Here is a 20,387-nt window from a genome sequence, read left to right as displayed (position 1 = left end):
GATAAAGGGGATATCACCACCGATCCCACAGAAATACAAACCACCATCACAGAATACTATAAACACCTCTACACAAATAAACTAGAAAATCTAGAAGAAATGGATAAATTCCTGGACACATACACCCTCCCAAGACCAAACCAGGAAGAAGTTGAATCCCTGAATAGACCAATAACAGGCTCTGAAATTGAGACAATAATTAATAGCCTACCAACCAAAAACAGTCCAGGACCAGACGGATTCACAGCCAAACTCTACCAGAGGTACAAAGAGGAGCTGGTACCATTCCTTCTGAAACTATTCCAATCAATAGAAAAAGAAGGAATCCTCCCTAACTCATTTCATGAGGCCAGCATCATCCTGATACCAAAGCCTGGCAGAGACACAACAACAACAAAAAGAGAATTTTAGACCAATACCCCTGATGAACATCGATGCAAAAATCCTCAATAAAATACTGGCAAACCAAATCCAGCAGCACATCAAAAAGCTTATCCACCACAATCAAGTTTGTTTCATCCCTGGGATGCAAGGCTGATTCAACATATGCAAATCAATAATTGTAATCCATCATATAAACAGAACCAAAGACCACAACCACATGATTATCTCAATACATGCAGAAAAGGCCTTCGACAAAATTCAACAGCCCTTCATGCTAAACACTCTCAATAAACTGGGTATTGAGGGGACGTATCTCAAAATAATTAAAGCTTTTTACGACAAACCCACAGCCAATATCATACTGAACGGGCAAAAACTGGAAGCATTCCCTTTGAAAACTGGCACAAGACAGGCATGCCCTCTCTCACCACTCCTATTCAACATAGTGTTGGAAGTACTGGCCAGGGAAATCAGGCAGGAGAAAGAAATAAAGGGTATTCAATTAGGAAAAGAGGAAGTCAAATTGTCCGTGTTTGCAGATGACAAGATTGTATATTTAGACACCCCATAGTGTCAGCCCAAAATCTCCTTAAGCTGATAAGCAACTTTAGCAAAGTCTCAGGATACAAAATCAATGTGCAAAAATCACAGACATTCCTATACACCAATAACAGACAGAGAGTCAAATCATGAGTGAACTCCCATTCACAATTGCTTCAAAGAGAATAAAATACCTAGGAATCCAACTTACAAGGGATGTGAAGGACCTCTTCAAGGAGAACTACAAACCACTGCTCAATGAAATAAAAGAGGACACGAACAAAGGGAAGAACATTCCATGCTCATGGAGAGGAAAAATCAATACCATGAAAATGGCCATACTGCCCAAGGTAATTTATAGATTCAATGCCATCCCCATCAAGCTACCAATGACTTTTCTTCACAGAATTGTAAAAAACTACGTTAAAGTTCATATGGAACCAAAAAAGAGCCCACATTGCCAAGACAATGCTAAGCCAAAAGAACAAAGCTGGAGGCATCACGCTACCTTACTTCAAACTATACTACAAGGCTACAGTAACCAAAACAGCATGGTACTGGTACCACAACAGAGATATAGACCAATGGAGCAGAACAGAGCACTCGGAAATAATACCACACATCTACAACCATCTGATCTTTGACAAACCTGACAAAACAAGAAATGGGGAAAGGATTCCCTATTTAATAAATGGTACTGGGAAAACTGGCTAGCCATATGTAGAAAGCTGAAAGTGGATCCCTTCCTTACATCTTATACAAAAATTAATTCAAGATGGATTAAAGACTTAAATGTTAGAGCTAAAACCATAAAAACCCTAGAAGAAAACCTAGGCAATACCATTCAGGACATAGGCTTGGGCAAGGACTTCATGTCTAAAACACCAAAAGCAATGGCCACAAAAGCCAAAATTGACAAATGGGATCTAATTAAACTAAAGAGCTTCTGCACAGCAAAAGAAACTACCATCAGAGTTAACAAGCAGCCTACAGAATGGGAGAAAATTTTTACAATCTACCCATCTGACAAAGGATTAATATACAGAATCTACAAAAAACTTAAACAAATTTACAAGAAAAAATCAAACAACCCCATCAAAAGGTGGGCAAAAGATATGAACAGACACTTCTCAAAAGAAGACATTTATGCATCCAACAGACACGTAAAAATGCTCACCATCACTGACCATCAGAGAAATACAAATCAAAACCACAATGAGATACAATCTCACACCAGTTAGAATGGTGATCATTAAAAAGTCAGGAAACAACAGGTGCTGGAGAGGGTGTGGAGAAATAGGAACACTTTTACACTGTTGGTGGGACTGTAAACTAGTTCGACCATTGTGGAAGTCAGTGTGGCGATTCCTCAGGGATCTAGAACTAGAAATACCATTTGACCCAGCCATCCCATTACTGGGTATATACCCAAAGGATTATAAATCTTGCTGCTCTAAAGACACATGCACACGTATGTTTATTGTGGCACTATTCACAATAGCAAAGACTTGGAACCAACCCAAATGTCCAACAATGATAGACTGGATTAAGAAAATGTGGCACATATACACCATGGAATACTATGCAGCCATAAAAAATGATGAGCTCATGTCCTTTGTAGGGACACAGATGAAGCTGGAAACCATCATTCTCAGCAAACTGTCGCAAGGACAAAAAACCAAACACCATATGTTCTCACTTATAGGTGGGAATTGAACAATGAGAACACATGGACACAGGAAGGGGAACATCACCCACTGGGGCCTGTTGTAGGATGGGGGGAGTGTGGAGGGATAGCATTAGGAGATATACCTAATATTAAATGAGGAGTTAATTGGGTGCAGCACACCAACATGGCACATGTATACATATATAACAAATCTGCACGTTGTGCACATGCACCCTAAAACTTAAAGTATAATAATAAAAAAAAAAAGAAGTGGAGTACTGCTATAAAAAAATAAGTGAAAATATGGAAGCAGCTTTGGAACAGGATAACAGGCAGGGATTTGGATGATTTAGAGGTCTCAGAAAAAGACAGGAAGATAAAGAATAGTTGGGAAATTTTTAGAGACTGGTTAAATGGTTGTGTCCAAAATGATGAAAGAAATATGGGCAGTGCGGCCGCCCGGTCTGGGAAGTGAGGAGCACCTCTGCCTGGCCGCCCCCTCTGGGAAGTGAGGAGCGCCTCTGCCCGGCCGCCCTGTCTGGGAGGTGAGGAGCGCCTCTGCCTGGCTGCCACCCGGCTGGGAGGAAGTGAGGAGCGCCTCTGCCCGGCCGCCCCGTCTGGGAGGTAAGGAGCGTCTCTGCCCGGCCGCCCCGTCTGGGAAGTGAGGAGCGCCTCTGCCCGGCGGCCCCGTCTGGGAAGTGAGGAGCGCCTCTGCCCGGCCGCCCTGTCTGGGAGGTGTACCCAGCAGCGACCATCGGGACAGCGACCATCGGGAGTGGGCCATGAGGACGATGGCGGTTTTATTGAAAAGAAGAGGAGGAAGTGTGGGGAAAGGAAGGAGAGATCAGATTGTTGCTGTGTCTGTGTAGAAAGAGGTGGGCATAGGAGACTCCATTTTGTTCTGACTAGGAGAAATTCTTCTGCCTTGGGATGCTGTTGATCTATGGCCCTTCCCCCAGCCCCCTGCTCTCGAAACATGTGCTGTGTCAACTCAGGGTTAAATGGATTAAGGGCGGTGCAAGATGTGCTTTGTTAAACAGATGCTTGAAGGCAGCATGCTCTTTAAGAGTCATCACCACTCCCTGATCTCTAGTACCCAGGGACACAAACACTGCAGAAGGCCGCAGGGACCTCTGCCTAGGAAAACCAGAGACCTTTGTTCATGTGTTTGTCTCCTGACCTTCTCTCCACTATTATCCTACGACCCTGCCATATCCCCCTCTCCGAGAAACACCCAAGAATGATCAATAAATACAAAAAAAAAAAGGAATTGAATTAATTTAAATCTAACTAGCCACAGGCAGCTAGTGGCCACCATATTGATGGAGTAGTTCTAAATTTTCTCCTATCTCCAATGTTTGATTGTGTCACATCTTGTTTATTAAACTATAGTTTAATAAATAAATACTCTTTTCCAAAAAAAAAAAAAAAAAAAAAGAAATATGGGCAGTGAAGTCAAGGCAGAGAATGCCTCAAGTGGAAATGAGAAAGTTATTGGGAACTGAAGTAAAGATCGCCTGTCAAGCAAATCACTTGACTGCATTATGTTCATGTCCCGGGGATCTGGAGAAGTTTGAACTTAAGAGTGATGATTTAGGGTAACTGACAGAAAAAAAAATTATAAGTAGCAAAGCATTCAAGATGGAGTCGGCTTACTTCTAACAGTCTATGATCAGATATGGAAGCAAATAAATGAGTTAAAGATGGAACTTATATTTAAAAGAGACGTGGAGCATGGAAATTTAGAGAATGTACAGCCTGGTTCTACGGTCAAGAAATAATCCAGGTACACTGTGAAGCAAACACTTGCTAGAAAGATTAGCTTGACTAAAAAGAAGCTGATTGTGAAAATCCAAACAATAAGTAAGAAAACGGCCTCAAAGTCATTTCAGAAGTCTTTGAAACCAATTCTTCCATTACGAGATGAGGTACAGGAGGACAGATTTTTTGGCGGGGTGAGACCCAGGGTGTCAATGTGCTGCAACATTTCAGAAGTCTGCTCACCACATTCCCACTGCTGCATCTCCAGCCAGTGCTGAAAGGCTCAAAATTACAGCTCAGTTCACCACCTCTGATGGTGCAAGTTGTAATCCTTGGTGTCTTCTATATGGCATAAGGCCTGGGTATACACAAGATGCAAGAATGAACACAGCTTCATGGCTTCCCTCTAGATTTCAGAGGATATTTGAGAAAGGTTATGTGCCCAGGAAGGAGCCTGCCTTAGGGTCAGAGTACACACAGAGTAACTTTTTTCAGGGCAATGCTGAAGTAAAATGAAGAATTAAATCCCCACAAAAGGTCCACACCAGAACATTGTCTAGTGGAGCTGTGGGAAGAAGGTCACTGCCCTCTAGAACCCAGAATGGTAGATCCAATAGCAGCTTACGCCCCAAGCCTAGAAAAGCTGAAGCCACTCAACTCTAAACTGTGAGAGCAGCCATGTTGGCTGCACTGAGAAAAGTCGCATACGTAGGTTTGCTCACAACCTTGGGAGCCCATACTTTGCACAAGGCTGCAAGACATGGAATCATTGGTCACTTTGGAGGTTTAAGATTGAGTGCCTGTCCTGCTAGGTTTTAGCATTGCATAGAGGCTGTTACCCATTCATTTAGCAAATTTCTCTCTTTTAAAATGGCACTGTTTATGCAATGTCTGTACCAACATTGTAGCTTTGAAGTAAATAACTTGTATTTAATTTTACAAGCTCATAGATGGAAGTAATGTGGGCATGAGTCTCAGATGAGACTTTGTCCCTTGTACTTTAAGTTAATGCTGGAACAAGTTCAGATTTAAGGGGCAGATTTGAGGTGGGGGGAGGAATTGGGAAGAAATGATTGCATTTTGGAATATGAGAAAGACGTAATATTTTTAGTATAGTCCATTGTGAAAGTTTTAAACTGTATTTCATAACTAATTCAATGAAGTCTTTATTCACTGAAGATTGATTATTTTTTAAAAATCAAAGTCTTAAGTAAATATTGTATTCTCGTTTTTGTTTTTTGTTTTTTGTTTTTTTGAGATGGAGTCTCGCACTGTCGCCTGGGCTGGAGTGCGAAGGCACGATCTTGGCCCACTGCAACCTCCGCCTCCCGGGTTCACGCAGTTCTCCTGCCTCAGCCTCCAGAGTAGCTGGGATAACCAGTGCACGCCACCACACCCCGCTAATTTTTTGTATTTGTAGTAGAGACGGAGTTTCACTGTGCTGGCCAGACTGGTCTCCAACTCCTGATCACTTGATCCCCTCTCCTCGGCCTCCCAAAGGGCTGGGATTACAGGCGTGAGCCACTGCGCCCGGCCTGAGTTATTCTGATTTATTTGTGTTGGTTCTCAACATTCTTTTGGATTTAATTGAGCTTCTTTAAAATCAACATTTTGAATTATTTGTCTGACATTTCAAATATAGAATGTTGTTTAGATTCTATTGCTGGAGAGCTAAGGTGATATTTGGAGTGTTGTAATTCTGTTTTTTCATACTTCCAGAATTGCTTATCTGTTTGCTTTTCATTGGCTAAACCATCTCTTATTATTTTTGAATTCATTTTGATTTTAATGAAAATTTCATTCCCCTTAGAATGTGAATATAATGTATACTGTGTGTGTCTTTTGATTTGGCTCTTGGTTTACTTAGTGGCAAAGATTCTGTAAGAGTTCCTTGTCTACAGACAGCCATTATTTAGTGGTTTTCTGAAATCATGATTTTAATAACAATGTACTGGGCTTGTGAGCAGGCTCACTGCTTCCCGCAGATCCTAGATATTGGAGGCCTCAGGAACTGTTTCTCATTTGAAATGCATTTGTTTCAGCAGATTTTTTTACTGGGCTGTTAAGTTCACCCTCCACATTAGTAGATGTCCTTACAGATTAGAGCTGACTGTGGTAGAAGCAGTTGAGTACATGCTTGATATCTGTGCACAGGAAGAAGCTCTCTGTTGGCTCAGGCAATGGACTGGTCTATGAAATGCACAGTGACTTGAGTTCTCTGCTCAGCCCCTGAGTGGGGGACAAAGCTGGGTAGAGATGAGCCATCAAGCCTGGCAAGCAAAAGGACTAGGCTTGATGGAAATGGCCAAGTGAGGGGCATCTACTCTGTGTGATTTCTTTTGTTGTTAGTAGCTTTAGTGTGGTGGCTTTTTCAAATTCCCGCTGTAGTAGTAATATACTGGGCATGTGAGCAGGCCCATGGTGTTTTGCGGAGCTGGAATCACAGATGTATTGAGAAGCTAATCTCAAGTTCAAGTGCTGTACACTGGTGATAGTGACTTTGTATTAGGTCATGAAGTTTGAACATCAGGCCAAAAGGTGGTGCTCGCAGGTAAGAGCCGACTACGGTGACAGCTGAAGGGTTTATGCTTTACCAGTGGTTAAAGTGGGAAATTTGTCATGCTCCAGATCTTAGAGAAAAGACTTTTAGTTATTTCTCATTCAGTCTGATACTACCTGAAAGTCTCTCGAGTATAACTCTTATTATGTTGAGATGTGTTCTTTCTACAGCCATTTTTAAAAGTTATTTTTTAATGAAAGGATGCTCAGTTTCATCAAATGTTTTTCAGCATCAATTAAAAAATATTATACGTAGATTAAAGATCTAAATGTAAAACCCAAAACTATAAAAACTCTGGATAATATCCTAGGAAATACGGTTTAGTACATAAGAACTGGCAAAGACTTTATGATGAAAATGCTAGAAGTAATTTTAACAAAACCATAAATTGACAAATGAGACCCAAGTACACTAAAGAGCTTCTGCATAGCAAAAGATACTATCAACAGAGTAAACAGGCAACCTATAGAACGGGAAATAAAATATTTACAACCTATGCATCTGACAAAGTTCTAATATTTAGAATCTACAGAACTTAAACAAACATACCAAAAAAAAAGTGTCCAAAGGACATAAAAAGATACTTTGTAAAAAAGACCTACATCCAGCCAGCAAGCTTAGGATAAAATGCTGAATATCTCTATCATTAGAGAAATACATGTCAAAATCACAATGAGGTACCATCTCACATCAGTCAGAACGGCTAATCTTAAAAAGAAAAACTAACCGATGCTGCTAAGGTCGCAGGAAAAAAAGAGAACATTTATACACTTCTGGCGGGAATATAAATTAGTTCAACCATTGGGGAAAGCAGAGTGGTGATGCCTCAAATAATCTAAAACAGAAGTTTCATTTGACCCAACAATCCCGCAACTGGACGTATATCTAAAGGAATATAAACATGTAGGCTCATTGCAACACTATGCACAATAGCATAGACATGGAATTTTCCTAAATCTCCATCACTGGCAAAATGGATAGAGAAAAATGTGGTACATAGAACCATGGAATACTATGCAGCTAAGAAAAGAATGAAATTATGTCCTTTGTAGGAACATGATGGAACTGGAGGTCATTACTCTTAGCAAACTAATGCAGGAATAGAAAACCAGACACTATATGTTCCCACTTATTTGTGGGAGATAAATAATGAGACATATTCTCTCAGGACCCAAGTCTTCCTTATTCAAAAAATTATTCTAAAATAAGTGTTCAACAAGTTGCTGATATGCCTTTAAATATCCTGTTTCATCTGGACCATTTATATCACTCAATAAGGCAATGAAAACTATATTTAAATGTGGGATCCTACGATAATAAATATCTTAATAGTGAGAATACGAAGGATATGGATGGTTTTATTAATTCAATGGGCACGTGAATGTGGGAGACACTATATTCCTATGAATAAGATATTCAGATTTCAGAGATAAGTAATGTTTCGTACAATGTTTGTGTGACAGGACAGTGGTGGATTCGAGAGCGTGCGCGGTGGCAGGTGCACAGACCAAGTGGATCAGAAATCAGTATGTCCAGATGAGAATCCACGGATATGAACGAAGAGTATGTAAATACTTCAAATAATTCATTTAATGGAGTTTGAAATAAAACCCAAACTTATTCAAAACACGAATTACTTAGTAATTATTTAGAGAACTATGAGTGTATCAAGAAACTCAAATTCCTATTTCTGTTTCAACCCCGGATCCCTACTGTCAATGGGAGGAAAAACTCAGAACAAATCACACACCACAGGGCAAATCTGTCAACCAAGACTCTTTCCACTGAAGTGCCTGGGAGCTCAGGACTCTCAGGCAGGTGCTAGGGACTCTGTCTTGGGAGTGCCCAGCAGATCTCAGAACTCTCCATGGAGCCTGTTGGATACTCATGTGGGGTAACTAGTGGCCACCTTTTCAGTGTTACCAGTGAGCTCTGACTGTTCCTAATGGGACCAGGATGGAGTCAAGGTGCCTGATCAATGTCAGAGACAGCGATGGTCCCAGAAACAACCCAGGTAAGCTCTATGCCAATAAAATGTGGGTTCACAGTGAGGAACGCATCTTGGGGTTGGGGCTTGTTCTTCAGTGGGAAGAATGTTGTCCACAGAAAGCTTAGAAATGTGGCAAGGGATGAATTTCCTCAAGCAGGATTAGGGCTTGGTCTCTCAGCATCCCACTCTTGTATGGCTGATGTGGCATCTGTGTTTTCTTTCTCATCCTAAATCAGGCTCTGAGCTGTAAAATACCCTGCCTGGAGAATATGCAAATAACCTGAGGTCTTCTGAGATATAGATATGTTGGTGCCCTGAGAGCATCACCCAACAACCCCATCCCTCCTCTGAAGAAGCCCCTGGGAGCACAGCTCATCACCATGGACTGGACCTGGAGGTTCCTATTCTTGGTGGCAGCAGCTACAGGTAAGGGGCTCTCAAGTCTCAGTGATGAGGAAGGGATCCTGGTTCCGTCAAAGAGGATTTTATTCGCTCTTTTGTCCTCTCCATAGGTGCCCTGTCCCAGGACCAGATGCAGCAGTCTGGGGCTGAGGTGAGGAAGCCTGGGACCTCAGTGAAGGTTTCTTGCAAGGTTTCTGGATATACCTCAAGCAGGTTACGTATCAGCTATCGTATCAGCTGGGTGCAACAGGTCCCTGGACAAGGGCTTGAATGGATGGGATGGATCATCACTGGCAATGGTGACACAAACTATGCACAGAAGTTCCAGGGCAGAGTCACCATGACCAGGGACACGTCCACAAGCACAGCCTACATGGAGCTGAGCAGCCTGAGATCTGAGGACACGGCCGTGTATTACTGTGCGAGAGACACAGTGTGAGAAACCACATCCTCAGAGTGTCAGAAAAACTGAGGGAGAAGGCAGCTGTGCTGGGCTGAGGAGATGACATGGGTGATTAAGTTTAAGCCTGTTTACAAAATGGGTTATATATTTGATAAAAAGAACAATAGAAACAAGTACACACACTAATTTTAAGAGAAATATTCCATTCAAGAGACATCGTAGAAGCCAAATTCAGAGTGGGAAAGGCCACACTCAATAAAGTTGATACAAACATTCCATGAAGGTGCTACTATGAACAAGTTTTCAAATTAGATGAATAAATAATTTTGAACAAGGTTATTTAATCGTGTGTTGAGACTAAGTATGATTCTTAAAAAGTGGAAAAAATTTTCTTTCAAATGTTTCTATCACTCCTTATCATAAAATTTACTTTAGAGCAGATTTAGGATTACAATGAAATTGCACAAAAGGTATGAGAATTCCCATGACTCCCTGCCCCGCACAGGCACAGCCTCCTCCACTACGACCGTCCTGCACCACAGTCACAAATCAGTTACAATGAATGAATCTACTGCCCAAAGCACACTCTCAGGAAAATTAGCTCAGAAATGCTTACCAAGTGAGGGAAGGGCAGTGGCGGGTGAGGTGACGGGACAGCCTCAGGGCTGCACTTGAGGAGGCCTCCCTCCTGCATGCAGGCTTTTCCTCCAGGAGCTGCACCAGGGACTCATAGAGGATCAGGGAGAAGTCTGAGAACATGCTACTGCGGTGCTGCCTAGAGAGGAAAGATAAATGATGACAAATAATCTCTGAGTAACGTATGGGCACTTGTTCATGAAAACTGTTTTTCTGAAAGCTTGTGAAGGTCTTGAAATACTCGCTATTAGTTGAGGACAAACATTTACACCCTCCTTCCACAGGGAGTTCAAGCAGGCTGGATGTGTCCATCTATGGATGATCTTCTCCAGCCCCTTCTTCCCAGCTCATCACTGGCTTTCTGTGTAAACAGTTCTCATCAGTGGAATGTGGTTGATGAAGTGAGGTCTTCAATTTTCTCATCTACTGTGTGGTCATGTTATTTTCCTCATCTGAGGCTTAAAAACTCACCTGCATGCAGCACATGAGACCCTAAAATCTCTTGTGGACAAAACAGTAACAAAGGCACCCACCAGAGCTGAGCATCCCGTGTTGCTGACAGTGACCACCAGGGGTCAATGTCCTCTTCACAATCCTGTGTCAGAGCATCACTTGACTGATTTCATTAGCAACTTCTCAGGAGAATCAGCTTAAAAGATACTTGTCCCATTTTCCATGCAGAGGTAACCCATCTATTTTACTGAAGAAATAGGAAGAGCTGAATGCTGAATACACTGAATGTCTGCAGGTTGTGCAAGTTTGTGACTTAATCACTTTCTAATTTCTGATCTGTGTGGACCACTCTACAGATTTTTCTCACTGGTGTGACCAGCCTTCTGGATGTCAAATATAATAGACTTTCATCATATAAAAGTCAACACAAGCTCCTCATGGTTTCATTGTTCAGTGACGACTCTAAACTTACACAATGTGTTTCTTTATTAGTTTTGTTTTCCGGTATCTCTACTCGGCATCTTCACCACACCCATTTTATGTTTCTTGTACAGGTAATTGATAATTTTAAAATTTATTGGTGCTTACTTTAATTAAATAAGCAGACAATATCTTAGAATTTAAAAAAATGTAAAATAAAAGGAAATGCAATAAATTTTAATGTAAGGAAACCAGCAGCTGAAAGCAAGGGTAATCTCTTCTGCTGCATAGGAGGGTATGGAGACCTCATAGTACGATGATCTTCTGCAGTTTAATCGTTATTGCCACACAAGTGATAGCATCCTCTCTCTTTATATCAGCACATTCCCTAACATGTACAATAAAGACTGAGCACAGATACCGCCAACCAGACTGACCAGCACCTCTCACCTAGTGCCTGAGCTGATAGTGATAGACATCACATTTGTCTAACAAAATCATTACCCCCTGTAAGGATTCCCACCAGTCATAATGAGACAATTTTAAAAATTTAGTCAAAGCACAAACCTGATAGGTAGTCATTTATACTTAGAAGAATTAACTCACCTTCACATATATTTTTCTTGATCATAGAGAAGCTACTAGAGTCACTGTCCAAGTTACTGAATATCTTATTCCTAGAATGAGACACTGCACAATGTGTTCTGACACGAGGGAATGTAGCTATAGTTAAGGGACAGGAGATGTGATCACGGGAACAAGAGTCTGCAATCCAGCAGTTCCTTCTCCCTCACATTTGACCAGAAACAAAGACCCCAGCAGAACAATGGAAACATTGACTTAGGTCTCCACAGTCTGATGTGAGATAAACAGCAGGTAGTTTATGCTTCTGTTTTATAGTAGGAAATTTAATCTCTAAAGAAGGGCCATTTTGGGGATAATACTATTCTCTAGGATGCTTAAATGCCCCCAAACAGAGAGCACTACAGTGTCCCGTGGCCAGGAGCTACAATACCTTGGTCTGGAAAGCAGTGGACAGAAATATCGGTTTCTCTTGCCACACGTATGATGAAAATTTGAAGAATGTTTCTTTCCTTCTCCATAATCATAGACTGCAATGGGCTGGAGGTCCTGGTACATAAGAAGAAATGTGTCTCCAGTAGGAACAGAATTAGTCCCATAAAATAATTGTGCTGCTGTGGTTCTCATACTGTTGGAACAGCTGACCAAGAAAGTGTTGTAAGAGCTGCAGTGTTTATTGATTCCTATCATATTTGGGGCTACATTCGCAGCTACCAAGGGAAAGAGAGAGAAGTAATTCTGGCCTAGATAGAGTCTATAGTTTTTTTTTTTCTTTCCTTCAAACTGAGGTTTAAAAAAAATCACATCAACTAAAATGCAGATGATGATCAAATGATCAAGGACAACAGCCATTAAATGTTTCAGGTGTGTTTTAACCCAAAGTCGCACAACATGTGAGAACATGAACTCTGGAGTCGGGAGAATCCCTGGGGAGAATCTAGAAGGTGGGCAGGAGGAAACAGTGATTCACATCTAAGGAAATTGCAGGGCTACCTCCTGTAGGGGAAAGGAAAGCCTGAGCCTCTCCTACAGTGTGCTCTCTTAAAATTTTTGGCTGACTTATTGTATTCTTCAACACCAATTTTTTTAGTCCTCTTTTAAATTTTTTTATCTTTGTTAAAATTCTCACAGTATTCTTGCATGCTGCCACTAGCTTATTAAACATGATTGTAATATTTAAATTTCCTGCCAGGAAATCCGTATGCTTTTATATTCATTGATGCCAGTTTCTGGACCTTTATGTTGTCCCTCTGTTTGGACCATGTTTCCCCATTTCTTCATTTTCCTTGATGGTCTTTGTTGCCATCTACTCATCAAAACAAACAGCTCTTTGTTCATCATAAAAAAGAGCCGTACTGTTCCAAGCCTAGGCCCTTAGAGAAAACCCTCACCAATCACCCCATCAGTGATTGTGGATCTCTCAAAAACTTCATAATAACTTCATAATATTCAAACTTCTGTCTCTGTTCTTAGAGGCCTCCAGGTTTTAGAGCATGTTGGGTTGTGGCAGGACTCCTAAGTAGGGGAGGTAGAAACTGTTTACTCAAGCAGCCTCTTGAACAGGTGCACCATTCAACACAGTTTTATTATTGAGGTATGATTCATCAAAATAATGTTAGTTCAAGTGCCTCTCAACCAGTTGTCTAACATTGAAATGTTATAATTTATTATTTGGATCTCTCTGGAGTTTATCTTTTGAATCTTAGGTAAAATCACAAACTGGTATAAAACTGCGTATTTGGCAAATGATCTGCTGCAGAATTTTCATCTTCTGTGTATCTCTGTTTGCACTTAAATCCAAGTTTATATTAGTCATGTATCTAGAATGTAGAAATAAATCTTAAAATTCCTTCATTTTTAAAAAGATTATGGGATTTCCAGAAGATGGGAGAACCTTCTTTATTTATAAAATATCTGATTCCACATTTTCCAATAGTTTCCTCTTTATCAATCTCCTCTCACATTATACTATATTAAGCAAGGAGAAATTGAAACACACCATCCACACTTTGCATAGAAATCCCCTCAATCCCCTCAGCTTTTTATTTTTTTTGATGGAGTTTCACTGTTGTTGCCTGGGCCTTGGCCTCCCAAATTGCTGGGATTACAGGCATGAGCCACTGCACTGGGAAGCTCGAACGGGGCAGAGCCCACCTCAGCTCAGCAAGGCCTATTCTCTGTATAGACTCCAGCTCTGTGGGCAGGTCATAGCTGAACAAAAGGCAGCAGAAACTTCTGCAGACTTAAACGTTCCTGTCCGACAGCTATGAACAGAACAGTGGTTCTCCCAGCATGGCGTTTGAGCTCTGAAAATGGACAGACTGCCTCCTCAAGTCGGTCCCTGACCCCCGTGTAGCCTAACTGGGAAATACCTCCCAGTAGAGGCCAACAGACACCTCACACAGGCAGGTGCCCCTCTGGGACAAAGCTCCCAGAGGAAGGATCAGGCAACAATATTTGCTGTTCTGCAATATTTGCTGTACTGCAGCCTCTGCTGGTGATACCCAGGCAAACAGGGTCTGGAGTGGACATCCGGCAAACTCCAACAGACCTGCAGCTGAGGGACCTGTTAGAAGGAAAACGAACCAATAGAAAGGAATAGCATCAACATCAACAAAAAGGACACCCACACCAAAACCCCATCTGTAGGTCACCATCATCAAAGACCAAACTTAGATAAAACCACAAAGATGGGGAGAAACCAGAGCAGAAATGCTGAAAATTCTAAAAAACAGAGCCTCTCTTCTCCTCCAAAGGATCGCAGCTCCTCACCAGCAACAGAACAAAGCTGGATGGGAATGACTTTGACGAGTTGATAGAAGTAGGCTTCAGAAGGTCAGTAATAACAAATTTCTCCAAGCTAAAGGAGTATGTTCTAATCCATCACAAGCAAGCTAAAAACCTTGAAAAAAGGTTAGATGAATGGCTAACTATAATAAACAGTGTAGAGAAGACTTTAAATGACCTGAGGGAGCTGAAAACATTGGCACAATAATTTTGTGATGCATGCACAAGCTTCAATAGCTGATTTGATCAAGTGGAAGAAAGGATATCAGTGATTGAAGATCAAATTAATGAAATAAAACTAGAAGACAAGTTTAGAGAAAAAAGAGTAAGAAGAATGAACCAAGCCTCCAAGGAATATGGGACTATGTGAAAAGAAAAATCTAAGTTTGATTGGTGTACCTGAAAGTGATAGGGAGAATGGAACCAAGTTGGAAAACACTCTTCATGATAGCATCCAGGAGAACCTCGGCAACCTAGCAAGGAAAGCAAACATTCAAATTCCAGAAATACAGAGAACACCACAAAGATACTCGCTGAGAAGAGCAACCTGAAGACATATAATTGTCAGATTCACCAAGGTTGAAATGAAGTAAAAAGTTTTAAGGGCAACCAGAGTTGTGCCATGTCCTTTCTATGTTTTCTTGCCTGTTTATTTATGTCAGATGTGCCACCTACATGTAATAAGGTCAGAATTCTGCCTCCAGTAACACATCAAAGGTGACCTTTGATTGTACTTTTGGTTTATGCTCCAAAATATTGATTATAAAATTCATCACCGTCATATTTTATGTCAAAATAAATCTGCATAATCTGAATGTCAATACATTTTGGAATCTATTAAATGACTGAAATTGCAAGAAATATTACCCACTCCAAAAACTGGAGAGATGGGCATGTCCAGAATGGCAGTTAGCACTTGCTTAACTGGTGCAGAAACTGCAGAAGCTGCAGAAGCCACAAGCTGTTGAGGGCACTTACATGGTAACCACTATAGACGTCTGAAAGACAAATGTCGACTCGGTAAATGTGACCGTTCCAGAGGGTCTTATACTTCTAAGGTTTCTGGACTTTCTCTCCAGAAACCTCCAGATTCTAAAATACACAATCCGAATAAATTTCCTATGGGTCAGAATTGAAGATGAAATGAAGATGATTAATTACAGAGAAATATACCAGGAGCCTACTTCAAAAGCTTCTAAAGGGAATTACTTTTCCAGGACCTTATCCTATGTGAAGGAAGACAAATCTCCCATTCCAGATTCTCCCCCATTCTTCCATTATTATATGAATGAGTAAAGTTAGCCAAAAGGGGTAAGACGTATGTTAATAGTCCAGGGAGGCCGAAACCTCAAAAGGGAGTAACAGCCAAAAATGAGCTTTTCCCCTGGAGATGCTTTGTCAAGGTCACAGCCGATCGAATCTCTAGGTTTCCACTGGAAGAACAGGCAGTGCTTGCCTGCACTGCACAATCCATTCTAACTAGGATGATGACTATGGATTAAAGATGAAAGTGTGGCAATGCACAGACTCTATCTGAGGAGAACACAGAAATACTAAGACAATGGCAGAGGGTGAGACAAAGACAGCAGAGCAATGTGAAGCCTCTGACATCACGATTTTTAAGACCAACATCTTGTAAATGACATCATAGATCTCAGCTTCTTTTATCATGGGGCCTTTGCTGGGTTCCTAGCTGAGAAAGTGAAAATAACAACCTGCATGCACTTCCCAAGTCTCCACCTGTATCCTGTTTGCTTTAGATCTCTAGGAGAAGAAAGCCAGATAACTGGGCCTAGTGTCAGTGTAGGAGGCACTTCCTAAAAGCTACATATTAGGAAGAAGGGAAAATGTGTGTTATTGGAATAGTGGATATGGAGTGGGCTTTCATCTGAATGTATCTGCACCTGCTGGTATTCTCAGATGCAACATTCAACTGCAAGAGCCCAGTGAAGAAACACGGCACTCCCAAATCTCCTGTAAGTTTTTGTCTTCATTTTGATTCCACTAATGAAGTGAATCTAGAGCTTCAGGGAAGGGGCTCCCTCCTGTGTCATTGAATCCTTGCTCTGGGTCTCCCTGCAGAGTTCAATAGGTTTAGTAAGGGTAATCAATTCTTTCAAGAGATGTTGTCAGCAGCATATGGTGTCACTGAAGGAGTATGCTAAACCAGGACACAGCCATTTCATGCTGGGCTAGAGAAGCTTGGGGAAATGATTTGTAAGTCTCAGCAGGAACCTCCTTGCAAGGCAGGGGCTGGGCTGTCGGGGGCACAGACCAGGTGAGCCAGAAATCAATATGTAAAGATGAGGACCTATGGATATGAATTGAAAATATATAAATACTTAAAAAATTCCAATAAATTGAGTCCAAAATTAACCCCAAATTATTCGAAACACAAATTCCTTGACAATTATTTTGGGAGCAGTGAGTTCATAAAGAATTTGAAACTACTGTCTCAGCTTCTGATTTTTGTTGTTACTGAGATGAGAAAATCATCTCTAATCACACATCACAGAGCAAATCTGTAAACAAGAGTGTTTCTATTGAAGATCTGAACACCAGGCAGGTGCTGGAGACACTGTTTCAGGAGCACCCAGCAGATCTCAGAGGGACCTGCTGGTCACTCACGTGGGACATCAGCAGTAACTTTCTCAGTCGCCAGTCAGCTGTGCTGGTGACTGATGGATCCAGGACAGAACCAAGGCACCTGCTCAGTGTCATGGAGAGTGATGGTTCCAGAAATTATCCAGGTGCTCTTTGCTTATAAAATGTAGGTTCACAGTGAGGGGCGTGTTCTGAGGGGGATTGTTCTGTGAAAGGACCTCTGTTCACGAATGTTCATAAATGGAGCAGGGCATGCATTTCCTCAAACAGGAATAGGGCTTGGACCATCAACATCTCACTCTTGTAAATCTGATGTGTCATTTTTCTTCCGTTTCTTATTATTGACCAGGCTTTGTGCTATGAAATGCTCTGTCTCATGAATATGCAAATAACCTGAGATCCACTGAGGTAAATTTGGATGTCTGTGCCCTGAGAGCATCACCCAACAACCACATCCCTTCTCTACAGAAGCCCCTGAGAGCACAGCTCCTCACCATGGACTGTACCTGGGGGATCCTCTTCTTGGTGGCAGCTGCCACAGGTAAGGGGCTCCCAAGTCCCAGTGATGAGGAGGGGATTGAGTCCAGTCAAGGGGGGCTTTTATCAACTCCTCCCTTCTCCTCACAGGTGTCCATTCCAAGGTTCAGCTGTTGCAGCCTGGGGCTGAGGTGAAGAAGCCTGGGTCCTCAGTGAAGGTCTCCTGCCAGGCTTCCAGACACACCTTCACCAAATACTTTACGCAGTGGGTGCAACAGGGCCCTGGACAAGGGCATAGTGGATGGGATGCATCAACCCTTACAATGACAACACACACTACGCACAGAAGTTCCGGGGCAGAGTCACCATTACCAGTGACAGGTCCATGAGCACAGCCTACATGGAGCTGAGCAGCCTGAGATCTGAAGACACGGTCGTGTATTCCTATGTGAGAGACACAGTGCGAAAACCCACATCCTGAGAGTGTCAGAAACTCCAGGAAGGAGGAACCTGTGCTAACACAGAGGAGATGACAAAGATTATTAGATTAAAGATTTTCTTAGAAAATGACATTAAGTCATTAAAGAAAAGGAACAATATTAAGGTGTATTTGAGAAATTTTAATTATTTGAGAGATTTTTCATACAGCATTTATTCTGTAAACAAATTTCAATGATTAGAGAATGAATCAAATTAATGAAACTAATATAGAACTTCCTCTGAAGGTATCTTGTAAACATTAATTTCTTAATCAGTGCTATAAGTATTTTGGAACACAGACACAAAATCACATTTTAAGTCTGCATTTATATCTATTAAAAATGCCAAAAAAATCTTCTTTTGTGCATGTAGCATTTTGAATTCCCACCATCAATGCATGATAGTTCTTGATTTTCCACATTCATATCATCATGTATCCTTATGAGAATTGTGTTTTAACCAATCTAGTAGGTGAGTAATGATATCTAATTTTTATTTAAATGCACATGTCCCTCAAAAAGTTCATATTTAACAATTTTCCTATAACTTTTGTTGAGATGCCTCTCCTGATATTTGGTTCATTTTAACTGCATTGCTTTGTTTTGATTCATTGTAAGTTTACTTGCATATTGTTTATAAAAGTCATTTAACAAATTAAAAGAATTTATTTCACAAATATGTGACTTGGAAGTATTTTTTCCAAGTCTGTGGCTGTCTTTTCTCCCTTATCAGTGTGTATTGCAGAAACATATGTGTGTGCGTGCATGTGTCTGTGTGTGTATGTGTCTGTTTGTACAAATTTAGGTTCAAAAACGTAAAATTGTATTCATTCATAGATGATGCATTTGGCAATATATCTGAAGTCTCATTATAAAATACACTAATAGTGATTATTTTTTCCATGTCTTTCAACTCAGGCCACAATCAACTCATGAGTGTTTAAACTTCACCTACTTGATTGGAGGACTATCCACTTCAGATATTTGGAATATTTCTGTAAGGAGATGTGTTCATCTTCCCAATATTTATTTACATAATCATCTATTAATATGTGTATTGGTTTATGAATATATATTTCATACTCTGAAGAAGATCCATGCTATATTATTCATTTTATCGTTCAAATCACCACAGCTTTATTAGGTCCTGGGAGCTCATTTAGTTTGGATCCTGTATCCTTACAGCACACCTCATCCTTTTGTTTTTGAACACTTCCCTGTTTCCTTGTATTACAATAAATTCTAAGCTCATTTTCTGTATTACCTTTTTTGTACATAGAATTAGCCATTTTTCTAAAGGTTGCTTGTTTCTAACATTCACGAATAGCAGTAAAATAAAAAAAATTGTGATACCGTGTATAATTACTTCCAGGACCTCTCAATCTACTGGCCTAGTAGACGTGCATGTTTATATGAACCCATGTTTATGGATGCATCAAAATTATTTATGTACCTAATCTTCTGTAACTTTATTATATTAAAAATGAGAACACACTGCTCTCCTGACCCAACTATGCTACCACGTGGACCTTTCTAGCCTTCCTTCCTTGACTGTCCATAACCACCCACTGCAAAGTGAGGAATCCTATCCCACCAGCTGCCTTATTATTACCTAGCTGCACAATTTTAGGACACATGCACAGCAGTATCAGAAATGTAAAGCTCATTGGAAATATGTTTATCTACTAGAATAGAGTGTTATGTGTAGTTTCTTTACATTTTAAACTTATAGAATTTCCTCATTTTCAAAGTTAATTAGATTAGCAACTTCATTTTCTACTTTCTTCAGTGAAGTCATTTCAATTACATTGTATAATATCATTTATTTGAAATTCGGTATAAACCAAAACTATAGTCAAGTAAACAGTTAGAGGATATTCAAGGAATTTAGAGAGTGAGTATTAAATAAGTACAAATGGCACTGTTTAAGCATAATAAAATTATTTTTAGCGATATAAAATGGTTGAGACACGATGCAGTTAATTTGTCTAAGCTCATAATTGTGTGATGGAAAATATAAACCTAAATATATACAATTTTTGTAAAAAGTATTTAGCAGTTCATTAAACCCAGGATTAAATGCAGACTGTATAAAGTTATCTAATAACTTATTTGGTGAGGGTGGGGATGTCATGAGATGCATGCAAAAAAGAATGAAGTAATTTTCCTCATTTGCATACAAGATGTTACCATTCACTAAAGACCTTTAATTTAAAAAAATCAATTTTCTACGTGACCCA

General features: G+C 40.6%; 1 pseudogene and 1 gene segment (V, D, J or C); both read left to right on the top strand.

The window, feature by feature from the left end:
- Nucleotides 1-9,284: 9,284 nt before the first annotated feature.
- On the top strand, nt 9,285-17,354 carry LOC129012398 (immunoglobulin heavy variable 1-3-like). The segment is given in 4 exon segments: nt 9,285-9,330; nt 9,417-9,737; nt 12,216-12,281; nt 17,137-17,354. Coding segments are annotated over 4 exon segments (651 nt in total).
- Nucleotides 17,355-17,686: 332 nt separating this feature from the next.
- Nucleotides 17,687-18,149, top strand: LOC129012397 (immunoglobulin heavy variable 1-18-like; annotated as a pseudogene).
- Nucleotides 18,150-20,387: the final 2,238 nt, after the last annotated feature.

This window comes from Pongo pygmaeus, chromosome 15 (assembly GCF_028885625.2).
Source record: "Pongo pygmaeus isolate AG05252 chromosome 15, NHGRI_mPonPyg2-v2.0_pri, whole genome shotgun sequence".
NCBI lineage: Eukaryota > Metazoa > Chordata > Mammalia > Primates > Hominidae > Pongo > Pongo pygmaeus.
The sequence above is the reverse complement of the archived record's forward strand: the minus strand, read 5'-3'. Positions and strand labels throughout refer to the sequence as shown.